The 25,932-nt window shown below is 44.4% G+C and overlaps 1 protein-coding gene across 1 annotated transcript; it reads left to right on the plus strand.

The window, feature by feature from the left end:
• Positions 1-385: 385 nt before the first annotated feature.
• Positions 386-21,444, plus strand: il15l (interleukin 15, like). The gene is made up of 4 exons (XM_083637593.1): positions 386-752; positions 1,911-1,958; positions 7,713-7,847; positions 17,077-21,444. The coding sequence occupies exons 1-4, from the start codon at positions 609-611 to the stop codon at positions 17,179-17,181; spliced, it is 432 nt and encodes a 143-aa protein (XP_083493719.1). The 5' UTR covers positions 386-608; the 3' UTR covers positions 17,182-21,444.
• The last annotated feature ends 4,488 nt before the right edge of the window (positions 21,445-25,932 follow it).

Raw genomic sequence — 25,932 nt, forward strand, 5'->3', positions numbered from 1 at the left:
ACGTTCAACCAGCCGGGGGAAGCTGAACTCTCCTGACGTTCAACGAGCCGGGGGAAGCTGAACTCTCCTGACGTTCAACCAGCCGGGGGAAGCTGAACTCTCCTGACGTTCAACCAGCCGGGGGAAGCTGAACTCTCCTGACGTTCAACCAGCCGGGGGAAGCTGAACTCTCCTGACGTTCAACCAGCCGGGGGAAGCTGAACTCTCCTGACGTTCAACGAGCCGAGGAAGCTGAACTCTCCTGACGTTCAACCAGCCGGGGGGAAGCTGAACTCTCCTGACGTTCAACCGCAGTAAGCTGCCAGGGAAAATACACCCTCCAGGCACGAGCCTCCCGCCTCTCGCAGCATCACTGACATAGTGCTACACGTTGGAGACAAACCGCCTTGCTAAAGGGCACCTCGGCACTTTGCCGGTGGAACTTCTCTTTTCTTCTCGATCCCTCGAAAGGATGGAGGAATAAGTATACCTGGAGGGCTGAATCCCTCGTCCTCCATGAGTAAACGACACCGGCCCCACTCCTCACTGTCCGCGGCGATGCGGATGCCGCCATCTTGCGGGACAGCGGACAGACAGCAGCGAGTGGATGATGTGAAGCGGGTAAGGCCATGCTGAGAGGCGGGCCCGGTCCCCTGAGCGTGTTCCTGTGGTTCGTCTACCTGCCCGTCCAAACCAGCGCGGTGCCACTGCCCTGCGCCCGCGAGGCCTTCAGACTCGTCCAAGATCATCTCATCACTGAAGCCAAGACAATGGTACAGTTTGCTCCTCCTGTTCTCATCGATCAGCTGATATAACGTAGCCTACTGTTTAGTAAAAAAGTCAGCCCCAAGAAGACTTGGAGGTTGTGTAGTTCATAAGCAGACCTATAAACACATGTACTATCCAATAACATTGTGAGGCTGAACAACAGGACCCATTGACTATATCTAAATATATCTAAAAAATATATCTATCAATATATCTATAAGAAACTGATAGCTGGGATTTTTAGGATAGATAAAAGCAGTTGACAGTGATGACAGTTGTAATTTTGCAACTGACGGTTCTACAGCGTTTAAAAATGATATAATCTTTGTGGGTGTTCATCAATGATGAGAAATGATCTAACGTCTATATATATCCTTTAATTTTTCACTCTATATATAGTTTATGAACGTTTAGAGTCATCAATGTTTGATTAAACTCCATGCTGTTAGCATTTCCTTGATACGATTGGTTGGTACGTTTGGTTCATAGAGTTGGTGCATTATTCGGCACGTGTCTTTTCTTCCCTGCCGAGATTTGCACCCCCCCCCCCCCCCCCTCCATTCTCAGACAGCATGCAAACATGTTAACACAGGACAATAACATAAGTCACAACACAGCAACGGTACAACACAAAATACAAAACGCATAACAGGACGACATCAAATCACTATACAGCTACAAATACATCATGCATAATAAACAAGGCAGTCAAATGTAGTTGTGGGTTTGGTAGTTGAGACTACATAGAAGAGAAGAAAAGATTACAAATGAAAACAAAACGAAAATGAAAATGAAACAAGACATGAGGTAAAAAATATGATCTATATGAATATGAGAATAGGACAACAAAGAAACGAGTTATGAGAATAAGACGGAGAACGGTGACTAATTATTAGTGACTGTGGAAGGAAGGGCGACTGACTGACTGTGTGTGTGTGTGTGTGTGTGTGCGCGTGCGTGCGTGCGTGTGTGCGTCTCTCTCAGAAACATAACATCTCTCTCTCTCTCTCTCTCTCTCTCTCTCTCTCTCTCTCTCTCTCTCTCTCTCTCTCTCTCTCTCTCTCTCTCTCTCTCTCTCTCTCTCTCTCTCTCTCTCTCTCTCTCTCTCTCTCTCTCTCTCTCTCTCTCTCTCTCTCTCTCTCTCTCTCTCTCTCTCTGGGCAGGAGTGGCTGGACACCAGACTGTACACTCCCACCGAGGAGGACTACCAGGTATGTGCGTTGTTGTAACAACTTGTTGGTCTTATCCTGTCATGTGTGGGCTGCTCGCACGCATCAACTCACACTGACGAGAACCACAAAGGTCTCAAGATAGACAGATAGATAGATAGATAGATAGATAGATAGATAGATAGATAGATAGATAGATAGATAGATAGATAGATAGATAGATAGATAGATAAACTTTATTGTCACTTCATGGTACAAGTATCACGAGCGAAAGCGGGGGGAAGTTGCTGGAGGCGGGGGGTGATGACTAATCACTCTGAATGAATCATTCATTAAATTATACATGATAAAACGAATATTTAAGCCCAGATTTCTGGCAAAACTGTATTCTCCTTGATTTGAAAATTCTGCAGGCAAGATGGTCGCCTATAGTCCCTTGTACCCTGGCATACTTCCTAGCCCATAAACTAACTAATAACTTGGCCAATAAGTATGTAACATACAAAATGAAACAAACGGTAATGTCTTTATTTGATGTAGAATGCAAAGGACATGTAACTGGTTTTCTTTAAACTCGCATTCCAGGAATATTGTATTTACCGCACTCCTAAAGTTAACGCATCTGGCTCGCGCCTCGGCGAGCCTGGTTGTCCGGGAACCCACACTCGATTTGGGGGCGGAACACGCCAGGATTGGCCAACGACAACTCCAACTGACAAATCAAATCATCGGCAGAGACGCTATGGCCCGCCTCCCAATCCCTCTTTATTTTTTTGCATGACAGGCAGTGTTTTAGAGATAGTTTGTTATAAATATAGCCAAGTTATAAACAACTAACCAACGCTGATGGTCCGTATGGAAACGGTGTTACTCGAAATGCTTAAAAGTTATATCCATTTGGTCATGCAGTGGCGTTTTACTGCCAAGTGCCATGTAACATAACTAACTAGCCGCTAACATTAGCCACAGTACCCACGATGCCTTGCGCTGTTAAAGGGCTCGTGCTAAAAATGAAATGAAATTGGAGTGAATGGAGATGTTGCAACTCTCCTGTTATGGCTCTGGCGTGAACTACAGTAATGATCACATGAAGAAAATATTTTTCACATGATGGGAAAGGGGGGAGTACACCGTGACGTCAGGTTGTACCACATGATGGGAAAGGGGGGAGTACACCGTGACGTCAGGTTGTACCACATGATGGGAAAGGGGGGAGTACACCGTGACGTCAGGTTGTACCACATGATGGGAAAGGGGGGAGTACACCGTGACGTCAGGTTGTACCACATGATGGGAAAGGGGGGAGTACACCGTGACGTCAGGTTGTACCACATTTTGGGCATTTTGGAGGGCAAAAAAAAAGCAGGCTGGAACCCATAGTGGGCACTTACTGTATGCTGTTGAAAATGATAAAGATTGTAGAATATTATCCGTTTGGTCTCAAATGTGGAAATGTTGACCAGAATTCTTCACACACCACCCCAAAAGCCATATATATATATTGGTTAAAAGCTGAAAATTATTGTCCCGTGTTCTTTGTGTGTCTGACAGCACTCTTATCGTAGCCTCCATGTCGCAGCACGCCTGGCAGCTTTGGCTGGATTCTCAAGATGCAATATCATATTTGTATTACTCTGTATAGCACTTTGATTTGCCACATGTACTATACAAAATAAAGCCGGCTTGCCTTGCCTATCTGTAAAACTGTTTGCAGTCCAGGTGTGGCAGATGATAACATAGAGAAACCACACTCAAACTGATTTTTTTTAAACTCTTAATCACATTACGCACAATTTCACAAACTCTTAATCACATTACTCTAAAAGGAAAATTTCACAATTTCACAATTTATTAGAAGGATAAACCCCTTGAGATGAATCATCTCGTTTTCGAGAAGTTAATTTCGTTTCGAGTTTTTCTTAGAAAAGGAAAATTAAAGCATTATAAATGAGTGGGACCACTCAATGAGTTCCGCCCTGCAGTTCCATCTCACGACTGAGGTGAACAAGCCTATCATCACAGCTCAAAAAAAAAAAAAGGCAAATGTCTCCAAAACCGTTCCTGCGATCTTTGTGTTTGGCTGCCATGTTGCTTTTTGTACGAACTTCTGGGTAACCGTTACCTCTCGCTGCTGTTTGTTACGGAGGCCAATGGGACGCACTGCAATGAGCCAAAGTAATTGCATTAGGAGTTAAACGTACTCATTAAAGTAAACACGTGCAAATTCCCAATAGCTGCGACCACATTATGCGACTTTGAAATGGCGCATGGCAGGGCAGCCCACCACCCTACTCTGCCTTTGCCAGCCTGCATTTGGAAATGTGCCGCCCTTTGGCATGAGCACAAATACACACCTTTATACACAAAAAAGAGTGGCCGTCCGCCAAAGGATGGCAAACTTTTTGTGGAGCCGACCGACCGACCGACCAACTGACCAACTGACCGTCAGGCAGAGTGACTTAGGCCATGTTCAGACTAGGAGGCCAAATCTGATTTGTGAACTTTAGTGACATATTAATGATTCTATCCAGATTGGTTTTATGAGTCTGGACGCTCCAAGTCTGATTTGTGTCACTTGTCCCAAACCACATATGGAGGTCTGGACACACAGATCCGATTTGAACACTTGCCCAAATCAGATTTGTGGCAGTGCGGACAAACTCCCAAATCAGATTTGGGAAACCAATCAAGATAATGATGATGAATGACTTTAGCAGCAAATCAGATTTGCCTGTAATGTGAACATGGCCTTATAGAGCTGCTGGTTTTTTATTTGATTTGATTAATTCATGCTTGCAGTGAAGCTGCAGGGCCCCGCTGAAAAGCTGCTGAACTTTACAATTCACACAACAACAATGACTAAATCTAAAAAGATAGGCTACATACAAAACAATTACAGAGTTAAAATATTTCAGGGCAGCAAGGACAGGTAGCAGTCATGGTAGCCATGCTGTGTTATTTGTGCGGCCAACTAAAGCGTCTCATTATAGAGCCGAACTGCAGCATGCAGAGTTGAGTTTCTCAGCCTGTTGGTCTTGGCCTTGGGTTCAGCCAGCTTGTGCTGGTTCCTCAGTGTCTTGGCAGTGCAGCTGCCTCGTGTTGGAGGTAGCAGGTCATGCAGAGGGTGTTGTTCGTCGTGCATGTCCCTGACCAGCTTCACTGCAGCCTCCTCCCTCCTGGTCTGGAGCGAAGGATAGGGGTTGTGAGATGTTACCAGCTCTCCTTCTGATCATTTTGCAGGCACGTGTCTGGACTCGCTCTAGCTCTGCCTGTTGTTCTTTTGAGCAGCCCACCAAGAGCACTGAGCTGTATTCCAGACACGGCCTGATGAGAGTGCTGTAGATGGTGATGAGGTCATCTGCTGGTAATCCGTGCCTCGCCATGACAGTGAGATGGTGCAGCCACTTGGAGGCAGTTTTTATTGCCTTCTCGATGTGAAGATCTCCAGTCAGGTTTTGGCCAAGGTGGTATCCCAGATACTTTGTTGTTTCCACCACAGGTACCTCCTGGCCCCCCAGCATCAGCTTGGGTGGGCCAGGAGGTGGTCTAACTAATAGTGCTGATGTGAATACACGTCTAAACGTGGTCTAGCTAATAGTGCTGATGTGAATACACGTCTAAACGTGGTCTAGCTAATAGTGCTGCTGTGAATACACGTCTAAACGTGTTCTAGCTAATAGTGCTGATGTGAATACACCGGAAGGCAAAGTTGCTACACTGCTGGTCCCTGTGGGAGAGTTTCCCAATCTCAACGTTGTTGTTTTGGTTGACGCGTGCCTCGACAGCGCCAACATCACAGAGCCCGAGGGTGAACTTCCCCCTCACATTACCTTTCACTGCCAACATCCACAGTGATCTGCACCCACAGAGAAGGAATCACGCTTCACCTCCAGGGATTATGCAACTGACATGCCTGTCATTCTTTAGTGCCAACATGCCCACATAGAAGCTGACTGAAGTGAGATGAACAGACTGGAAACTTTATCTGATCAGATCAAACGGATGTTGACACAGTTTTTACCTTTGGGGAACATCATTTGCAGTTGAAAAAAGGTAATAAATCACAATATATCGCAATACTCAATATATCGCAATACTAGCAGATCGCAATATCGCAATACTATCGGATCGTGACTTAAATATCGTGATAATATCGTATCGTGGGGGCAATTCAGTGATTCCCACCCCTATTCCCCATGCGCGTTTATCATATAGTGAACTATATGGGGAACGATCAAACGAGTTTCGGACACTGCCTCGCTCTTGGTAAACACGCGGCCGCATTGCATTGTGGGAGAGGGGAGAAAATATAGGGTACATTCGCTGTGCAGTGTTCACTAGAGGTTGCAGTGTGCGTGCTTTATGGACCTCTTGATATCACCGTGTTGACTCGCTCCCGGACTGATATAGATAAAATGTAGGTTCCGTGGGTTTTCATTTCATAATCAATAAGCGATAACAGCTGAGTCACTGCGCACCAGCTTGTCTTTAAGGGAAGGCTGGGGGCTCTGTGGACACTTCACACAGTGTGGGGTCACTCTTTAAGGGAAGGCTGGGGGCTCTGTGGACACTTCACACAGTGTGGGGTCACTCTTTAAGGGAAGGCTGGGGGCTCTGTGGACACTTCACACAGTGTGGGGTCACTCTTTAAGGGAAGGCTGGGGGCTCTGTGGACACTTCACACAGTGTGGGGTCACTCTTTAAGGGAAGGCTGGGGGCTCTGTGGACACTTCACACAGTGTGGGGTCACTCTTTAAGGGAAGGCTGGGGGCTCTGTGGACACTTCACACAGTGTGGGGTCACTCTCATGATGTTCTTTACACGGGCTGCCTCTTGACTGTATTGAGTCACAGAATAGGTTTGTTTGGGTTCTTGAGGCCTGTGTGATCGTTTACGGAGACTTTCTCTCTCCAGAGATTTGACTTTGGTGAGAGAACTGGTGTAGCAGACTCAACCCATTGATACCCGATGCAGCATTTGTGTGTGTATCCCTTTAAGACCGCGAACCGCGTCACGCGGTTCGCGGTCTTAAAGGGATACACACACAAATGAGGGATATACACGCAAATGCTGCATCGGGTATCAATGGGTTAAGTCAAGTCCAGCTCCTATAGCCTCCAAATAGAGCTCAACAGTCATGTGACGTTTCTTGCCCCAGAAGTGAGTTCCCCGTTCATTTTCTCCATAGACATTTTGAAAAATCCGTATATAAGGAGTTTTAAGGCTGGAACCAAGCCAACCAGTCTTCCAGAGAATCGTGAGTGAGCATAAAACATTTCACTTTCAGCAAAAACAAAGAATAAAAGCGAGGGGGAAAAGGGGAAAAACTAATTTTCTATCTTTTTCTCCTGCATTTATTTATTGTGGGGGGAGGGGGGTCGCATATTTTTTCCTAAACTTGCCATTTTTGCCAAATAATCACATAAAAGTCAAATAAAATCTAATAAAAATAAATCAAGCATTTTGATTTTGACAATCACAAAAAATGTGAGGTAGCCTACTAAACACAGTGTGTAGCTGCTGTCACTGATTTATCCTTCCGTTCCTGTTGTCAGACGACTGAGGGACGAGAAAAAAGTGTTTTGATCGACGGTCACGAAATGCTAAGTGGCTAACCAAGGCTAACGGTAATTTCTGGGCTGTTCGCGTGTTGTGACCCTTGATCAAATCACATTTTCTTTTTCTTTTTTACAGAGATCCTGCGTGTTTGTTAGCCTACACATGCTTTGCAGTAGCTAACAGTTGTATGACATTTTAAATTCTCTAATATTCTCTCCCCCTCTCTCTCTCCAGCAGAAATGTAACAAATCAACCCTGAACTGTTTCAAACTAGAAGTCGGCGTCCTCACGAAGGAGTGGCCCAGCGCTATGCAAACACATCTGAGACCTCTGGGGAAACAACTGAGCAATCTAGGAAACCGTCTCAGTCAGGTGAGGATGGAGGAAGAGAGAGAGAGAATGATGAGTCTCCATGGGAGCTGGGAAGTGAACTCTCACTTTAACCGCTCTATCTCAGTGTCAGACTACTTCCTGTTTGTTTACGGCTGTCTCCTTCGAACCTGTGGGAATATGGATTTCTCTCTCCTTTCGCACGGAGCACGTCAAATATTTGCGACTCTGTGCCAGCCCAAGCTCACATAAATGCATTATGACCACCACGACCGCTTAACAACCGTGACAGAGCGTCTGGTCCCCAAAAGATAATCGAGCTCGTGTCTAATCAAATCGGGATCATGTCTATGTTCCCCGGGTTCTATGTTCCCCGGGTTCTATATTCCCCGTTTTTCACTAACCTCTCCCAGCCCCCACGCCAAACCTAACCTCCCCCCATATACAGTAAACCTAACCTCCCCCAGACCCTAACCCAAAACCTAACCTCTCCCACCCCCACGCCTAAACCTAAGGTCGGCATTGCGGGTGGTCGGCATAGCGAACGGGGGAACATAGGACCCGGGGAACATAGGGATGACCCCATCAAATCACACTTGTCACATTGAAAAATCAAAATGATGGGAGCAGCTTACCTTCACTGCATGAGGAGATGACATCTCAACAGTCCGGTCTGTAGGGCCAGCCCAGTCGATATTGTGGAGGAGATTCAGACAGCCTCCGCTTATAAGACGCTTTTGAAAGTAAAAGTTACACACACGCTCACAGGCCCGTATCCAGGGTTTCGAAATAGGGGAGATCCAGCAAGGGGAGGCGGATTGCGGGCGCCGCCGAATTTTTTTTGATTCCCCCCCCCTTTTTTTAGCCATATTTAGAGTAATATATAATTAAAAAAAAAAAAAAAAAAAAAAAAAAAAAACTTTTTTAGCCATATTTAGAGGAATATATCATTCTAAATCAACATTAGGATTATACTGTTGTGATGTCATTATTCAGTATATTCTCTTTCATGTCAAATCCTGCTTTTTATTTTTTTCTCTGAAATATTAGGGGAGATCCGGTTCCCTGTGCTCATAGCTAGATACGGGCCTGCACGCTCACACCCACATGTGAGATCAGAGGAAAACTGGAGAAAATGGAGGACAGCAGCAACACATGCTTCCTCATCAAACCAACAGCAAAATGGCAGCCCGGGGGCAGAGAGAGCTCGCCCACCTGAAATCAATGGCTATAATATCTAAGCCACTCCCACTTCCTGCTTTTCCCTCTGATGCAAAGACGTAATATTAACATATTATAATTACACAAGGGGGTGTCTAACAATACATAACAGTCATATATCACTCTGTGACATTCCCCCACACCCGCAAAAGAGCAAAAATACAAAAAAAAACTTAGCATCACAAAAATTATTATCCATAACCTTTAATAATTATATTAAAGCAGCTACGAGCAACTTTTTCGATTGTTATTAAACAGTATAAATTTAATATCAATGCATCACATCTTACCTCTAATAGTCGACGAGACCAACGCAGAGTAGTCTCGCTTGAACCCCGAGTGAATCGGCCAGTGTTAGTCTCTCTGTGGCCAGGGCAGATCAGGAAGTGAAATTAAACGGTTTGCAGCAGCCACTTCGGCCATAACCACAAAATAACTTCCAAAAAACCTGTTAGAATATAACAAGAGATGTTCCCGAGAGTATGCGTGGCGTTCACAATGTTTATGCTGTTGCTAGGCAGCACGAACGGCGTAGGCAGGCAGCTGCGTTTCACTTCCGTGTTTCACTTCCGGGTTACCCGGTCCGGTCTCTCTAGAGAGCCCCCTGTTGACGCGAGTTTAGACAGACATAGACTTAATAATCACCTAAGGGAGCAATCTCAGATACACACGGCTTTGGTCTCAGCTACTATTATAGGTAAGATGTGATGCATCAATATTGTAATTATACTGTTTAATAACAATCGAAAAAGTTGCTCGTAGCTGCTTTAATTTCCGAGTTTACACCAAAATATTTTTTTTTCTTTTTCTCTTTACCGCTCCTAAACTCGTGCCTATTTCCATTTTATACCCATTATTTTACACATACATATATGTATATATATGTATATATGTATTCTCGTGATTTTAATATTATTTTACACATATATTTAAGCAATATAGCATGAGAGCCAGTGTGTTGTGGCATATATATCCCGCTGATCAGCTGTTATCCCACGAGGCCGCAGGCCGGGTGGGATAACTGCTGAGCAGCGGGAGCAGCGTTGAAACACTACTGTAAGGCGGGACCTCTAGCAAGAAGATAGACGTGTGGGTGATTTGATTGGATCGTTCTGGAGACTGAAGTTGACATTGGCCAATCCTGGCGCTTGCTGAGAAGCTGAGAGCTTTCTGCAAAGCCCGACACCAACTAACGTTACGTCTTATTTAGAAATGCGGGGTTAACAGCCTTTTTTTTGCAAAGAAGACATTAGCCCGCGTCTATTCTTGTACAAAACATAATTTTCTGCGAAGTATTAGTAAAGGTATAAGCGAAGATCGATTCACAAGGATCTGACAGCTGTCTCCGCCATTTTGTTTTTTCTACATTGTCATTTGAGGTAACCAAAGCCTTTTAGTAAGAGAGTTGCGCCATCATGCGTCATGGCTCTTCAAATAATAATCAATGGCCATGGGTTATGAGAGTGGTATACGGTATTTATACCATGGCTGTGAACCAATCAGATTGCTTGATTTGAGAGAGCCGGTTTATAAATATGTATATATGTATATATGTATTCTCGGTGATTTTAAGTTCGAAAACAATATTTCGTCATTTTTAAAACTAGGACTCCTCTCATCCTAAAGAAAGAAGAAGAGTCATACAAGACCCATTATAGAGCAAAATCAAAGTAATTTACTTTCTGTGAATTAGACATTTCCTAGCTTTTAAACAGGACATCGGCAATTTTATTCTCCTTCCCAGAAATGTGTTTAACATGGAGATCATACGGCTGCAGCACTAAACACCACATTCCATCAGCCGATTCCAACCCTCCTCCTCCTACTTCTCCCTGGATCAAACACTCTCCTTACACACTCACCATGCAGAGCCTTCATTTTAACTTTAGCTTCAGCCAGGCTACGCCCTGCTACATCACACGTTAACTTCAGTCTCGTGCTACATCACACGTTAACTTCAGTCTCGTGCTACATCACACGTTAACTTCAGTCTCCTGCTACATCACACGTTAACTTCAGTCTCGTGCTACATCACACGTTAACTTCAGTCTCGTGCTACAGCACACGTTAACTTCAGTCTCCTGCTACACACACACGTTAACTTCAGTCTCGTGCTACATCACACGTTAACTTCAGTCTCGTGCTACATCACACGTTAACTTCAGTCTCGTGCTACATCACACGTTAACTTCAGTCTCGTGCTACATCACACGTTAACTTCAGTCTCGTGCTACATCACACGTTAACTTCAGTCTCGTGCTACATCACAAGTTAACTTCAGTCTCGTGTCAGGCTACGTCCTGCTACATCACACGTTAACTTCAGTCTCATGCTACATCACACGTTAACTTCAGTCTCGTGCTACATCACACGTTAACTTCAGTCTCGTGCTACATCACACGTTAACTTCAGTCTCCTGCTCCATCACACGTTAACTTCAGTCTCGTGCTACATCACACGTTAACTTCAGTCTGCTGCTACATCACACGTTAACTTCAGTCTCGTGCTACATCACACGTTAACTTCAGTCTCGTGCTACATCACACGTTAACTTCAGTCTCGTGCTACATCACACGTTAACTTCAGTCTCCTGCTCCATCACACGTTAACTTCAGTCTCGTGCTACATCACACGTTAACTTCAGTCTCGTGCTACATCACACGTTAACTTCAGTCTCCTGCTACATCACACGTTAACTTCAGTCTCCTGCTACATCACACGTTAACTTCAGTCTCCTGCTACATCACACGTTAACTTCAGTCTCGTGCTACATCACACGTTAACTTCAGTCTCGTGCTACATCACACGTTAACTTCAGTCTCCTGCTACATCACACGTTAACTTCAGTCTCGTGCTACATCACACGTTAACTTCAGTCTCGTGCTACATCACACGTTAACTTCAGTCTCGTGCTACATCACACGTTAACACCTGTGTTACATCAGCCACACTCCCCTGTGTGATACACCTGTGTTACATCAGCCACACTCCACTGTGTGATACACCTGTGTTACATCAGCCACACTCCCCTGTGTGATACACCTGTGTTACATCAGCCACACTCCCCTGTGTGGTACACCTGTGTTACATCAGCCACACTCCCCTGTGTGATACACCTGTGTTACATCAGCCACACTCCCCTGTGTGATACACCTGTGTTACATCAGCCACACTCCCCTGTGTGGTACACCTGTGTTACATCAGCCACACTCCCCTGTGTGGTACACAGGTCATGACTTCACACCCGCAGTCTCTGATGAGTCACACAGATACTCTGTAATACGTAATTCTTGTGTACTTCATCATTAACTAACTGCTTATAAATGGCTGATAGATGAAAGTTATTACAAAGTATCACCAAACAAACTTGTATAAGGAAAAGAAAAATCTGATTTTAAGACAAAGAAATCTAGCGATTAGCCAGCCTGGCCTATCTGGCCCCCGAGCTATAGACCCTAAATGTAGGCTACAGAAGGAAAAACTCCCAATAATAAGAAGCTTTAGTAGGAAAACAGCACATAGTAGAGTCGTCCCCCCTCTCCCCCAGGCATGAGCAACACATCAAATATTGCTGAAACGTCCATTGCTGCTGCGGCCAGATGAATAACTACACTTTTGAAAGGACATTTAGCGTGTTGGCCTGTTCTCTCTTCTTTTCTTTTTTTTTGCTATTTTTTTATCCGATTTTTATCCCCCTTAGTGCTAATTTTTATTTATTTATCCTGGTTGCTGCTCCACCCTCTGCTGATCTGGGGAGAGCCAAAACTGGCCCCATGCTTCCTCCGAGACATGGGCAGTTAGCCAGCCGCTTCTTTTCACCTGACAGGGGAAGTTTCACCGGTAGGACATAGCACGTGGGAGGATCACGCTATTCCAACAAGTTCCCCTCCCTCCGAACAGGTGCCCCGAACGACCAGAGGAGGCACCACTTCAGCGACCAGGATATTGCATGTTTTGGTGAGGGGTTCCTATATGAAGGAAACCCCCAGGGGGCACGGGGAGAACATGCAAACTCCACACAGAAAGGCCCTTTTGACGACCCCACCCGGGCGGCGGGCACTCGAGGACATGCGGACGGGCACGCACTCCTTCAGCGCTCACAGCGTCCCAGGTGGGAAGCGAACCCAGGACCTTCTAGCTGTGAGGCGACAGCGCTTACTGCACCACCGGCCTGTTCTCTCTTCTAAATAGTTTGTTTTTGCCTTGCTGCACCTAAGCTTTTCTCATTGGATTGAGTGTGCTCGCTAGCCTGGGTAAACCCAGCCTTCAACATGACGTCGCAGGCTATGCCTGTAGCGTACGTTTGGTTTCCAGAAGTAGTAGTTCGGTCGAAAGAAAATAGTTCCTACATGAAACTGCTCTCTGTGGATTATCTTGAGTAACGGTCATGATTTCTGGAAAGATACATTGCTGTTGAGTTTCTCTTGTGTGTGTGCGTGCGTGCGTGTCTGTCTGTCTGTCTGTCTGTCTGTCTGTCTGTCTGTCTGTGCGTGTGTGTGTGTGTGTGTGTGTGTGTGTGTGTGTGTGTGTGTGTGTGCTTTGAGCACCACACAAGTCGAGTGCCATCCAGTACCATTGAATTGGAGAGAAGGCAGACATCTCTAGGGCCGATATCTCCAAAACTCCGTAACACACCAAAACAATGTATATGCAAAAAAAAATGCATTTTTGATTTTGGGGTGAACTGTACCTTTAAGTGTTTGCAGGCACGCACGCACGCACGCATGCACACACGCAGACGCACACACACACACACACACACACACACACACACACACGCAGACACACACGCGCACACACGCACATGCACACACACACACACACACACACACACACACACACACACACACACACACACACACACACACACACACACACACACACACGACACAAGTGACTGAGCAGTTAACATTATTCCTAATTAAAGAGTTAATCCCCCCCCCCCCCCCCCCCCCGCCACGGGAAATGAGTCCGGCTGAGAGAGCACCTCCAACTCAATACATAAATATAAACTCTCAAATCACATTCCCATGAATCACACTCGCATCATATTGCAACTGTTTACAAATGTTTCAAACTAAATGGTCCCGTACAGCTCCACTCTATTTGGATCAGCCAATCAGTCAATTTCAGTACCGGATACATCAGAACACAATGTCTTAACTAAGTGCAGCCACTGTAGAACTGCAACATCACTCAACTACACAACTTTGGCTCCATAGTGGGAAAATGTTCTGCTCCCTTCAGCAGCTGCCAATGTGAAGCAAGATGGCTCCAATGTAACCTGAGCCGTTTTCACACATGCGCTTTTTACCATTAAATGACCGGAAAGCGGTCTAATGCCTTGGAGTGTGAAAGTTGTTTTCCGGTATAAGCGCGACCCCGTCATCGCAGACTTTTCACCAGTTTCTAGGTTGTCATAAGAGCGGGATGGCTGCTTCATGTGTGGGCGTCCCCCCCCCCCCCCCTCTCTGCTCGCTCTCTGGCCAGAGTCCTTCAGTCCAGCCCGACAGGGACACAGACAGCGAAAATGGCAAAGGCTTGTTCGAGTCTTGCAAGCCGCCCAACGCTTGTAAGCAGATGCACGAAGCGAAATGTGGAAGTATTTTGCTTAGGTTGCTGACAGCGAAGGCAAGCCCCCTGGACACATCAAACGAAGCCAGTCTGCAAAAAGTGCTTCAACGCGACGCAGGTGAACGGGTAAACATCGAACCAGCCAGGCGATTTCTCTCAGACACGGATCCCAACTTCTTCAAAGATTTCAGTTCAAAGACTGGTTAGTGAATGTGAATGATACAACATACATGCCCTCTTAAGACAAACGAGTGTGATTTATTGTGTGACAAGCGAACTTATTTCACCATCGGAGTTTTGCCGACCCCCAAAATAAGCCCCTGCCCCCGCCCCCCAACATACAGGCTATTTGACGATTATATTCACACATGCGAGCGCTCAGGTGTGAAGGGAAATTCCGGGAAATGGACGATATTGATTTACAGGTAATTTTCCTGTATGCATGTGTGAAAACGGCTCTGCAGACATCAAGATGGCTCCAATGTAACCTGTAGACATTCGGAACTGCAGAGATGTTTGGTGATTGAATTTCTCCTGATCAAATCTACCATGTCTGTAATGTGACAAGTACAAATTCCAGCACAAGTTCTCTGATATTTTGGTGAAGACTGAAGTTGCCTGATAATCATCATGCCATGTGAATCAAAGTTAAAGGGATGGTTATTTTTTTGATGTGGTGCCGACAGTCGGTGTAGAATGCAGCCAGCGCAGTCGCAGTTTGGAGAAATGGAGACCAGCCGCGTCAGGCAATAGTCCAGTAAAAATGTCACTTGACCTCACACTAATTGCAACAAAACCAAACTCAACTGATTTTGTATCCTCAATATGTCCTCAATGAAGGAAAAAAAGTGTTAAGGAAATGTATGAAGGGAAATTTTTGAAAATGACCCATATGATGCTACCAAAAACGTTTATTTATTTATTTTTTAACATTTTTTTTTTTTTTTCCCTCCTTGAAGCAAAAAACACATACAGGATATAAGTGATGAGATTTATGGCACATAAAAAAAAAAAAAAAAAAGGCTTCCATAGGCTACCATCATATTTAGGTCATTTTCAAAACTTTCCCTTCATACATTTCCTTAACACTTTTTTTCCTTCATTGAGGACATATTGAGGATACAAAATCAGTTGAGTTTGGTTTTGTTGCAATTAGTGTGAGGTTGACCCACATATTTGCGTAAAATGCCTGGACTACAAGTACAGCTGTCTGCTGAGTGTGAACGGGGTCACGAGCAAACAAGTAAAAAACAAACAACAAACCCACCTTAAAATCGTGCAGTTCATTCGCCCAGTCCTTGAGTATGCCAGCCCAGTCTTGGGTGGGCTGACGAAAGGCCTCTCTGAGGAGCTGGAGAAGGTAGAGAAAAGATGCTGTAGGACAGGGCTCTTCAATTGGCCCCGTGTGGCCCACGCTGGAATTGCAAAAATATATATATATTTTTTTACTGTGCATCTGAACACAACATGCAAGATACCCGCTGAATAAGTGTTGAAATGTTCATGTCATGGTGGTGACATAGGAGTGAGTGAGAAAAGGATCAAATATTGGTGGTTAAGACTGAATAATGACATCACAACTGTTAATTTAAAATGAGTTATTCCTCTAAACCTGCCTTCAAATGCCAAAAAGAATTCGCACCGGCGCCGTTTGGCCCCCAACCCTCGGGCCTCAGCAAAATGTGGCCCTTGGTGAAAGGTAATTGGGGACCCCTGCTGTAGGATCATGGGCATTCCATCTTCTTCTCCTCCATCACCCTGCATACCCTCACCAACATACTCAAGGATAGCTCCTCCCCCCTGCATGGTTTCTCCGTCAGTGTAGAGAATACGTTGTGCCCACAAGCAGAACCAAAAGACATGAACTATCTGTTCTTCCTCGCGCTCTTAAGTTACTTTATCTTATTTAAATTACCTATTTATTTCAGGGTTTATGTTGCTAAATTCTATGACGATTGATCACTGTCAAGTTTTGATGTATTTCAGGATCACTGTTTAAAAACCCTGTTTTTATACCCTGCCTAGTGTATACGGTGAATTTAGACATGTTTCTGTTTGAACCAACAGCTGCTCACCATCCCCACAGGAGTTTTGGGTTACATGGTTTCCCAGCCAGCACACTCTCTGCAGCTGTGTGTGTGTGTGTGTGTGTGTGTGTGTGTGTGTGTGTGTGTGTGTGTGTGTGTGAGAGAGAACCTTTGCATCACATCACCAAAACATCCCAGTGATTTCATCAAAGTCAACTGGTTTATAGTGCAGACTGTTGATCTGACTCTGCCTGCAACTCTCTCTCTCCACCACCCTTCTCTCTCTCCCTCCACTCCCCCTCGCCTCTCTCTCTCTCTCTCTCTCAATTCAAGTAAAAAGTGTCTTTATTGGCAGGAAATACCATGTTGGCAAAGCAAAAGTAAACAGAACAGAATCATCGGAATAATATGGTAATAACATGGAAACCTCTCTCTCTCTCTCCCAACAGACATGTGAAAAGACGTGTGAGCAGCATGATTCGAAAGCAGTGGGGGAGTTCCTCGAGACTCTCAAAGACATTTTTGAAAGAATGAACGCAGGATGCGCTCCGTAACGTCTGAGCGCAGATTCAATGTGGCAGGCGGAATTTTTCTGCATTTCAGGAATTGCTTTTGCAACCTGTGGCGATCAAACCCCGGGTTCTTGGAAAGCGAACAGCTCAACACTCGCCTGGGTCAACCATCCGGTCACGTGAACTCACATTTGTGTTTCGTTCTGCGAGAGACGGTTGCGGGGCTACTTCAACAATCAAACACGAACAGGAGTACGCAACAGCCGACTTTTCTCAGCGGGAAAGACGTTTTCGCCGTTCTTCGTTGGAGTGGATTTGGATTTGACCGGATCCCAAGCTGATTGACCGAAGGACCGGATACTCCCACCCCACTGAAATGACACACAGCTCGGAGTCCCGATGGATCCGCAGAACCAAACAGAATCTTTCACAGACCCGGATGTTCTTGCATGGCACCGTAACCCCGGCGTTACGTTTCTGATTTTTTTGTTGTTCATCTGTCATTTATGTGATTAATTAGGTAGTTAATTCTGAACAATGCTGTTCATGCTACATAGCAAATTAACCGGCTGAATCTTGCGCATCGAACCATGTCTTCCTTTTTCAGATCAGATCAACACAGCAGAAGTTATAGCCGTCTTTGTACAAAGACAAAGACAACATTTCAGATTATTTGGCTTTTTCAAATGGCTTTTTATAATGGCTTTTTGGAAATCCGCCGAGGTATCTCCCTACAAAAACCACTGCCAAATACTCATGTTTTGGTATTTTTTCATCTTCTTTGAGTTGGGATGTGGTAAGGCCTGTGGCTATGTCTCCATTGGGTTTCTAGCCATAAATACAACAACCACAGGTAACTGTTTACACTGTAAAAGTGTTTTTTATTCTAGGCGAGAATCAACCACTGTGTTTGAGCTGGTGTTACTCAGGGTCAGTAACACATAGAGTCATTCTGACACTTGGAACAGAAACGTCAAAGTCTTACCTTTCAGAAAAGGTCAGGCAGTTGTCTGTACCCCTAGCGGTTCAGCCACAGTAAGCATTTTAGTTTGGGTATGTCGTTTTCACCATTTTCTTCAGAAATAGGTGGCTTTAGAAGAGGTTGCAGGCTAGCTCAACACAAAACAGCCTTTTACACTTACAGTATACGATACCATAGCCTTTATTGACGGCACAAGTGGGGAAATCACTCGTTAGTAAAGAGTGAATCTCCTGCTGCTGTAACGACTCGTTACAGCAGCAGCATTATATATTGTGCAATTCTTTCATTTTATCACGACTGCTGCTGTTGGGTGAAAACCTTGTAAACTTTTCAGGACCTTAATTGTTTTGAGCTCGTTGGCCCTACATTACATTTTGCATTGGTTTGGAAGAGATTTCAGAAGCCCAAGCGAATTCCCCCAACCCGTACGCAATCCTTCAAATGAAAATTGGGGTTAGGAGGTTTTCACGCGACAGTGACAATATGTTACATTGTGCAGGAGATGATGAATGTACACATACCAGCGGGTCTATAAATGTGCACTTTTCCCAAAGTCATCTGGTAACACTTTATAATAACGTTCAGTCGTAAGTCATTTTTTAAGCCTTTAGTTAATGATGAACTAACCATTTACAAAACATGAATATACATTTGTAGATGATTAATAAATGCTATGTTAACATATCACAAATGTGTTGTATCTACCATCTCTAAACTTTTAGTAAATGAAGTGTTCCTTACCCAAATCATTTACAATTAATTTACAAGGCTTTCTGTGTCCCCTGTGTAAACCATTCATCACACATAAATGTGTTGCATACAAGGGGGTAGCTCTGTCAAAATTGAAGCCAATGCGGAAGTGCACTTAAACCTGCATTCTTTCGGATGGCCTGCAGGGGGCGACCCATTGGTCTGTGGACTTCTGTTTTTTGACGCCTCACGTATGGCATTTTGGCCATTACCATCTTGGATCTCGACACAAGTCCAGGGGTTTCCCACAGAGCACGGCCTGCTATTGGTCCGTGATCGGCGAGCTGTGTGATCAATGGACAAGTGACCTGTCAATCACGCCCCAAAACATAGTCTGAATATAGCGATTGAGACCACAAACACATTAGGAAAGTGTTTACTGAGGCCATACTTGAGGCTTCAAAACAGAAGGCAACAAACGAATGGGTCGCCCCCTGCAGGCAAAGAGGACACTTCAGCATTGGCTTCAATTTTGACAAACAGAGCTACCCCCTTGTATGTAACACATATGTGTGATGAATGGTTTACACTTTAGATTAGGGCATGCAGAAAGCCTCGTAAATGAATTGTAAATTATTTACACATCATTTACAACAGGTGAGGAACACTTCATTTACTAAAGGTTTATTGATGACACACTTGTGTTAACATAACATTTATTAATCATCTACAAATGTATATTCATGTTTTGTAAATGGTTAGTTCCTCATTAACTAAAGGCTTATAAATGACTTACGACTGAACGTTATTATAAAGTGTTACCAGTAATCTGGTAAATGTTATTTCTTTATTTTAACATGAGCACATGAGCCCTGCATGTAACACGACAACAGTGATTGCAAGGATAGCAAGCTAGTCAACAAAGTTGATCAAAATCCTCTATGAATTAACAAGAGGGAGATCTTTCTGCTTGACCATCTGGTGTAACCCCTCCACGTACCTCTAGGGGTACGCGTTCCCCAGTTTGGAAACCACTGGCATAGACAGTCACTGGACAAGTCCTGGTTTCAGTCGGGATTCTAGGCACATATTGATAAATGCGACCCCGTGGTCTCAAGACAGACCATGTGTTCCTGAGAGGAATCCATGGAATTGTGCCATGGTCCCATGGTGCAAACTGGACTTTGATGGGAACATGAAGGACATGTGGGACAGCCCTATTCACCGTATGTAGCCCCGCCCACTTAACCCATTGTATGTATGACGACTTCCTGTTCAAAATGCCAGCTGTTTTACCTGCTCAAACTAGTCTGACTCACCTGGTCTAACCTAGTTTGACTCACATTATTTGTCAGACTTGGTTTATGAGTCACATGAAGTGTAAATACAATCGGAACTAACAATTGTATTTACACTTCCTGTTGGGGGCCCTTTACACGAGGACAGTTTCTGGAAGAAACGACACAATAGTGTTTCCTTCACACCTTTTCCTTCACACCTTCTCCCTGTTGACATGAGCGCTGTTGAATTTTTAAAACGCCGTAATGTACATGCCAGGTCGCTAGGTGGCAGTGTGATCACCTTATTCTTTGCCCATACAAGGACGCTTCTGCATGACGTCATTTCGTAATTGTCTTTCCGGTTTTAAACACGGAAGTAGAGTACGCCTACCGCAGTCATTTAGACTTGGCAAAAAGCTGTTTTCAAGCTAAAAAAAACCCAAACTGTTTTAAAGTTTTAATATTTGTCGGGTGAGAACGTAACATACAGTATATGTGACCAGTTTATCAGAATAACGCCTATTGGAAATCTTTAACGAGCAGCGAGGACCGGGAGCGCTGAGTGTGCTATCTGTCAAACCCTACTGTAGGCTACTGGCAGTGAGAAAACACTGTCGATGTGCTTTTGTAACTAACGTTAAATGCCGACCGGGTACAGCCATCGGCTCCTCGCAGCAGTAACGTTATGAACATGTAAATGAAGTTGGCCGCAGTGTAGCTTAATTCTGAATATTGCCAAACTTCATTCATACTGACGTTTTATTTTGAAAATGGTTGGCAACTTGCGCACGACTATGGCGTAATCGCGTGTGTCGCGTGCGCAGGCACGTCAGAGTTCCTAAAATGAGCCGTCTCAAGCGATTACATGGAGCGCTCAGCGGGGGAGCGTCACCAAGAATTTCACTCTGGAGGGTGGTTTCAAAATGTCTCGTTTCTAAGCGCAAATTCGCCGTCGCCGTCTAAAAGGGAGGCACTAACGATACAATAATTCCCCGTCAACATAGGAAACCGTCCTCGTGTAAAGTGCCGCTAGTCTCTGAAGCCAGACGGTCTCTTCTACATAAGACTGAAGCCAGCGGGCTGGCCAGCATGAGGTTGTTGGGTCGGTTCTGGGATGGAGCGACCGGACATTCAGGCATTTTCATTGGACTAATGAGGAAAACTACAATAGGATGCCATTATGCTGGTCATTGTTTATTGGTGGAACTATAAGGACGATTCATTACGGACAGCATGAATAAATGAAGCATAAATCAAAAATACCTGCTATAAAGGTGTTATTTGTACTTTCTATTTTGATTATTTTCCCCCTTTTCTTTATTAGACATTTTCAAATGTCAAAAGAGACAAGAAAGCCTGGCAGAGAGAGAGGGGAGGATGACATGAGACTGGATTCAAACCCAGGACGTCCCACTACTACACTAGCATGGTCCACTACACATTAGACCAGTGATTCTCAAGCTCTTTCATATCAACGACCCCTATTTTCATTTTTTATATGTATTTATTAGAACCACCAAAATGTGTTGACATTTTGTCTCTCCGACACAAATCTGGGAATATTTTACTTATATTTTATTGTCATATTTTAGTGTGAGATATGATTTTGTCCAGAATTCCATAGCTATCTATTGTAGAGATAACAGAGAAACTACGATCAGAACCGTGATTCTTCTACATACTCTAATTTTGTTAAAGACCATGGTGCAGAGAGCAGGATAAAGCTAGCAACAATTTTAGCCAGCAACAATTTTTGGGTTAGGTTGTTTCAGGTTCTTGTAGGGTTAGGGTGACGGTTAGGGTGACGGTTAGGGTGACGGTTAGGGTGACGGTTAGGGTGACGGTTAGGGGGTTTAGGGTTAAAATCGCTAAACCGGAAATGAAAGTGGGAGATTGTTGCTCACTTCACGGAGATGGTGCAGAGCATGGTGCAGGTTCGAGAGCACATTGCACATTGTTTTTGTTTTATCACACAAGCTGGTAGCTGCATTTAGACGTGGTTTTGTAAACTGCAGGGGGGCAGGCTATTTCAATGAAGTGAGACCACATTTCAAAACTTGACCTCACTGTATAAAATGTTTTTTTTTATTACATGTTTCTGTAGTATATGTATTGAGCCTGTACCTACTTTAGTAAGTTCATGCAAATGTGTGGTTTTTATTGCCTTTTATTTGACATGTAAATTGGCTGAGAGAGAGGAGATACCAGAAGAGAAATAGCCTGAAGCAACAAAACAAACAAGTATTATATAAAAAAAAAAGTGAACAAGAAAGCACTATAAAAAGGTTCAACATGGAAAAAAAGAGGTTAGTTTCTCAGTGGATTTGTCATCTATGAAAGGTAATAAAAAAAACAAATGTAGCCCTTTAGCGAAAATGCGGGCAACTTTTTTGAGAGGACTAAAATGCAAAATCCCTACCATCGGCTATATTGGAAATTGTCTTTTCAATGGTTTGGCCTACAATGCTGCAAAGCACATGGTTTCTAGGACTTTTTGTGTCGAAGTTCATAATTGATGTAATTTTGATTTGACCTATTTTTGATCTTCAAATCCAAGATGGCTGCCAATTTCCAGCTCAGAAAGGTAAATCTTTTCAAAATGGTCATAGAGCCTTCATATTAGGCTCTAATAAAAGCTCTGCTCATGCTGAGTTGAGTTAGAAGTACACAGAGGTAAAAAAGGTCAACATATATACTGTATGGTTCATGACAAATGTTTGCTTTATGGGTCTTTCCTGTTATGCAGCAACATTTCTGTCCCCATGAAATACAGTACTTCTTCATATTATGAAGTACTGTATTTCATGGGAGAATATCATTTTCTTTCAAATGTGTCAAATATTTATAACAAATCGCTTAAACTAGTATAAAAATAGTATAAAAATATACACCGTAAATTATAAAGATACCTCAATTTTCATAATTTACGGTGTCCCTGAAGTCATTTTTTCCACCCCATTAGCAAGAAGAATATTCCATTCTCCATTCAGTCTGGAACAAATTAAAAAAACATGAACAACATTAAAGGTCCCAATTCGTGCAGCTGTAACCTCTTAAAAACGTGTGTCTCTGGTCCATAAAACATGATTCTGGATTAATCTGTCGAAAATATAGCAAACCCGTTTGTTGTGACGGAGTTCTCACTTCCTCATCTGGTCGCTTCCCAAGAACGGCCTGTTTCTATAATATATTCAGAACTAACAGTTCCCATTGGCCGCTGAGGGAGAGCCCGCCCCAGGCTCCCAGCGGCCAATCAGATTAGCGTCTGTGGACCAGCACGCTAGGTTGCGAGTTATCGTTAACTAAACGGTACTACGCTAAAGAGGACATCTCAAAATGCCTAGACTTACCGAATGCACCTCTGCAGTTGCTGGATCACGTACAGTTGGCGTCGCTCCAGCTAGAAGTGTTAATTTTGTGGCTATAGACTAAATGGTGCAGGTAGCTTGTGTGAGAGAGACCCGCGCAGTATGCAGGAGGAAGCTAGTGACGTCCCGATTCCCCCAGAATCCCCTCTGGGCAAACGAAGCGTTTGGGGGTGTGGCTTGGAGGAGACTGCAGAGGGACGCTGGATAGGGACAAATTGTGGTACAACTGTGGTAGTTCTGAGCGTGTGACCACTCATTACAGGGAGGGCTGACAGCAGTATATATGCATTTACAAGTAAAAACAGCTTTTGCACGGAATGGGACCTTTAATAAAAAGCCCGCACCCATATCCAGTTCTGATCCCCAGCTTCCAGACAAACTAAACACTTTTTACACCCGTTTTGAACAGTCCCCAGTCCCCCCCTCCCTCTCCATTTGTCATCACAGAGGAGGAGGTAAGGAGAGAATTCAGAAAAATTCACAGGAAAAAAGCTGCTGGACCCGATGGTGTCAGGCCAGCCACTCTGACTGTGCAGAGCAACTCGCCCCACCTTTCACCAAACTCCATGCTGCTACATCACTGTACTGTTCAACTCCATGCTACATCACTGTACTGTTCAACTCCATGCTACATCACTGTACTGTTCCACTCCATGCTACATCACTGTACTGTTCCGGACTGTGCCAAGGTTTCCATCATCATCCATTCCCGTGCCAAAATCCAACAAAATCACCTGCCTTAACTCATTGAGTGCCAAGGACGTCGATCGACGTCAAAGTAAATAGTGACGTACAGTGCCAAGGACGTCGATCGACGTCAAATGCGTTTTTTGACGGTGGGACGTGGATCAAAGCCTCCTGCATCTCCTGTACAAATATTGTAGCTATTGAAGGTGTATAACCTATTTTACGGACTCATTAGGTGGCGACAGTGCTCTCCAGATTAGAGAAAGGTCCGGAAAACAGCAGGAAAAAGCCCCGTGATCAAAGAGAAACCGCTCATGCTGCAGTCAGAGCCATATAGATGGTTCTGGCTGCAGCTGAGGTTGGCTGCGAACAGCAGTCAATCCACGCCCACAACTGAGCCCCTCTGCCTCTGTCTGTCTGTCTGCATAGTTTCTCCACACGATTAGCTGCCAGAAAGGCAGCACCCGACGCCGAAGGGCCAAACCTTTCCCTGCAGTCCGGTTTGGCATTTCCGTGTCGCGCTGGGAGCCGGCGCACAAAAACGGAGCGCTCCGAAAATAGACTGGGTGCGTGTTAGGCTGTGTGTTAGTGTGGGGAGGAGTTTGCAGCTGAGGGGGGGAGAGGGGGGTGGGGCACGCAGGGCACCACACAACTACACCACGTCACTACTAGGGATGCAGCGGTTTCCGGTTTGAAGGTATACCCCGGTTTGAAAAAGTCACGGTATCAAAACCACTAAGATTTGCCGTCATACCTTCTCCACGGTATCAGCTGTTTCCCCAAAACAACGTGCCTGTTGCTTGCAGAGTGCAGCTTACGCGGCCCCTCCCCCTTGCTGCATGCCTACCTAGACGCACAGTAGTGAGGAGCTGTCCTTGACTGTGTTTACAACCGTGTGTGTGATAAAGCAGGAGAACGCAAGGAAGGACCCCCCTGAACTTTCCCCCCATCTAAAAAGACGACGTCGGCTGTATGGGAATATTTCGGCTATTGTAAAATCACAGATGGCCATAGCCTTAACGCGAGACTCATCAGAATGACTGATGAGTCTCGCGTTGAGCCTAGGATGGCCGGGGTGATCTGCGTGAGCACGACCCGTCGTTATTTGTCAAATTCAAGCTACATTAAAACGTTGTCTTGCTTCAACATACATCGCATTGGACATAAACTATTTCCACCCGCAGGTTTGAGGAGTAGCTAACAAACGTCTGATAAATGCTCTCTCTATGCTAACGTTACCTACTGAGGCAGCTAACATGGCTAATTAGCTAGTTAACACCAGCTATCTTTCTCCACTAACTAACGTTAACGTTAGTTGACTGAGCGAACGTCGCTATACAGCAGGTCGTTATCAAAACGTATTGCACTGAAGAGAAGTAACATTAGATAATGACGAAAGACTCCTCCAACCTGTCAGTGGAAAATTATGCACAAACTTTGTGTGTGTGAGTGAGAGAGAGAGAGACAGAAACAGGGACAGAGGCTGTGTGTGTGTGTGTGTGAGGAAACAATAATTGTGTCCAGTGTTCACCCATTACAAAAGAGAAGCGTGTATTTGATATTATTATGATGTTTTAGTTTCACATCAAATTAATTAGATTAAATCATTTACATTTATAAGTAAGAACAGTACTATATTAACATAGTATAATAACAAACTATATTAACACATACTTGCCAGTTAACTGTCATTACAGTTGGAGGTTACATTAACATTTTTTCTCAGTCCACAATTCAGCAAACTGTTAAAAATAAAATAAATTTTGTTCATTGGCATTTTTTACAC

Source organism: Poromitra crassiceps (assembly GCF_964638095.1).
Source record: "Poromitra crassiceps genome assembly, chromosome: 5".
Taxonomy (NCBI): Eukaryota; Metazoa; Chordata; class Actinopteri; order Beryciformes; family Melamphaidae; genus Poromitra; species Poromitra crassiceps.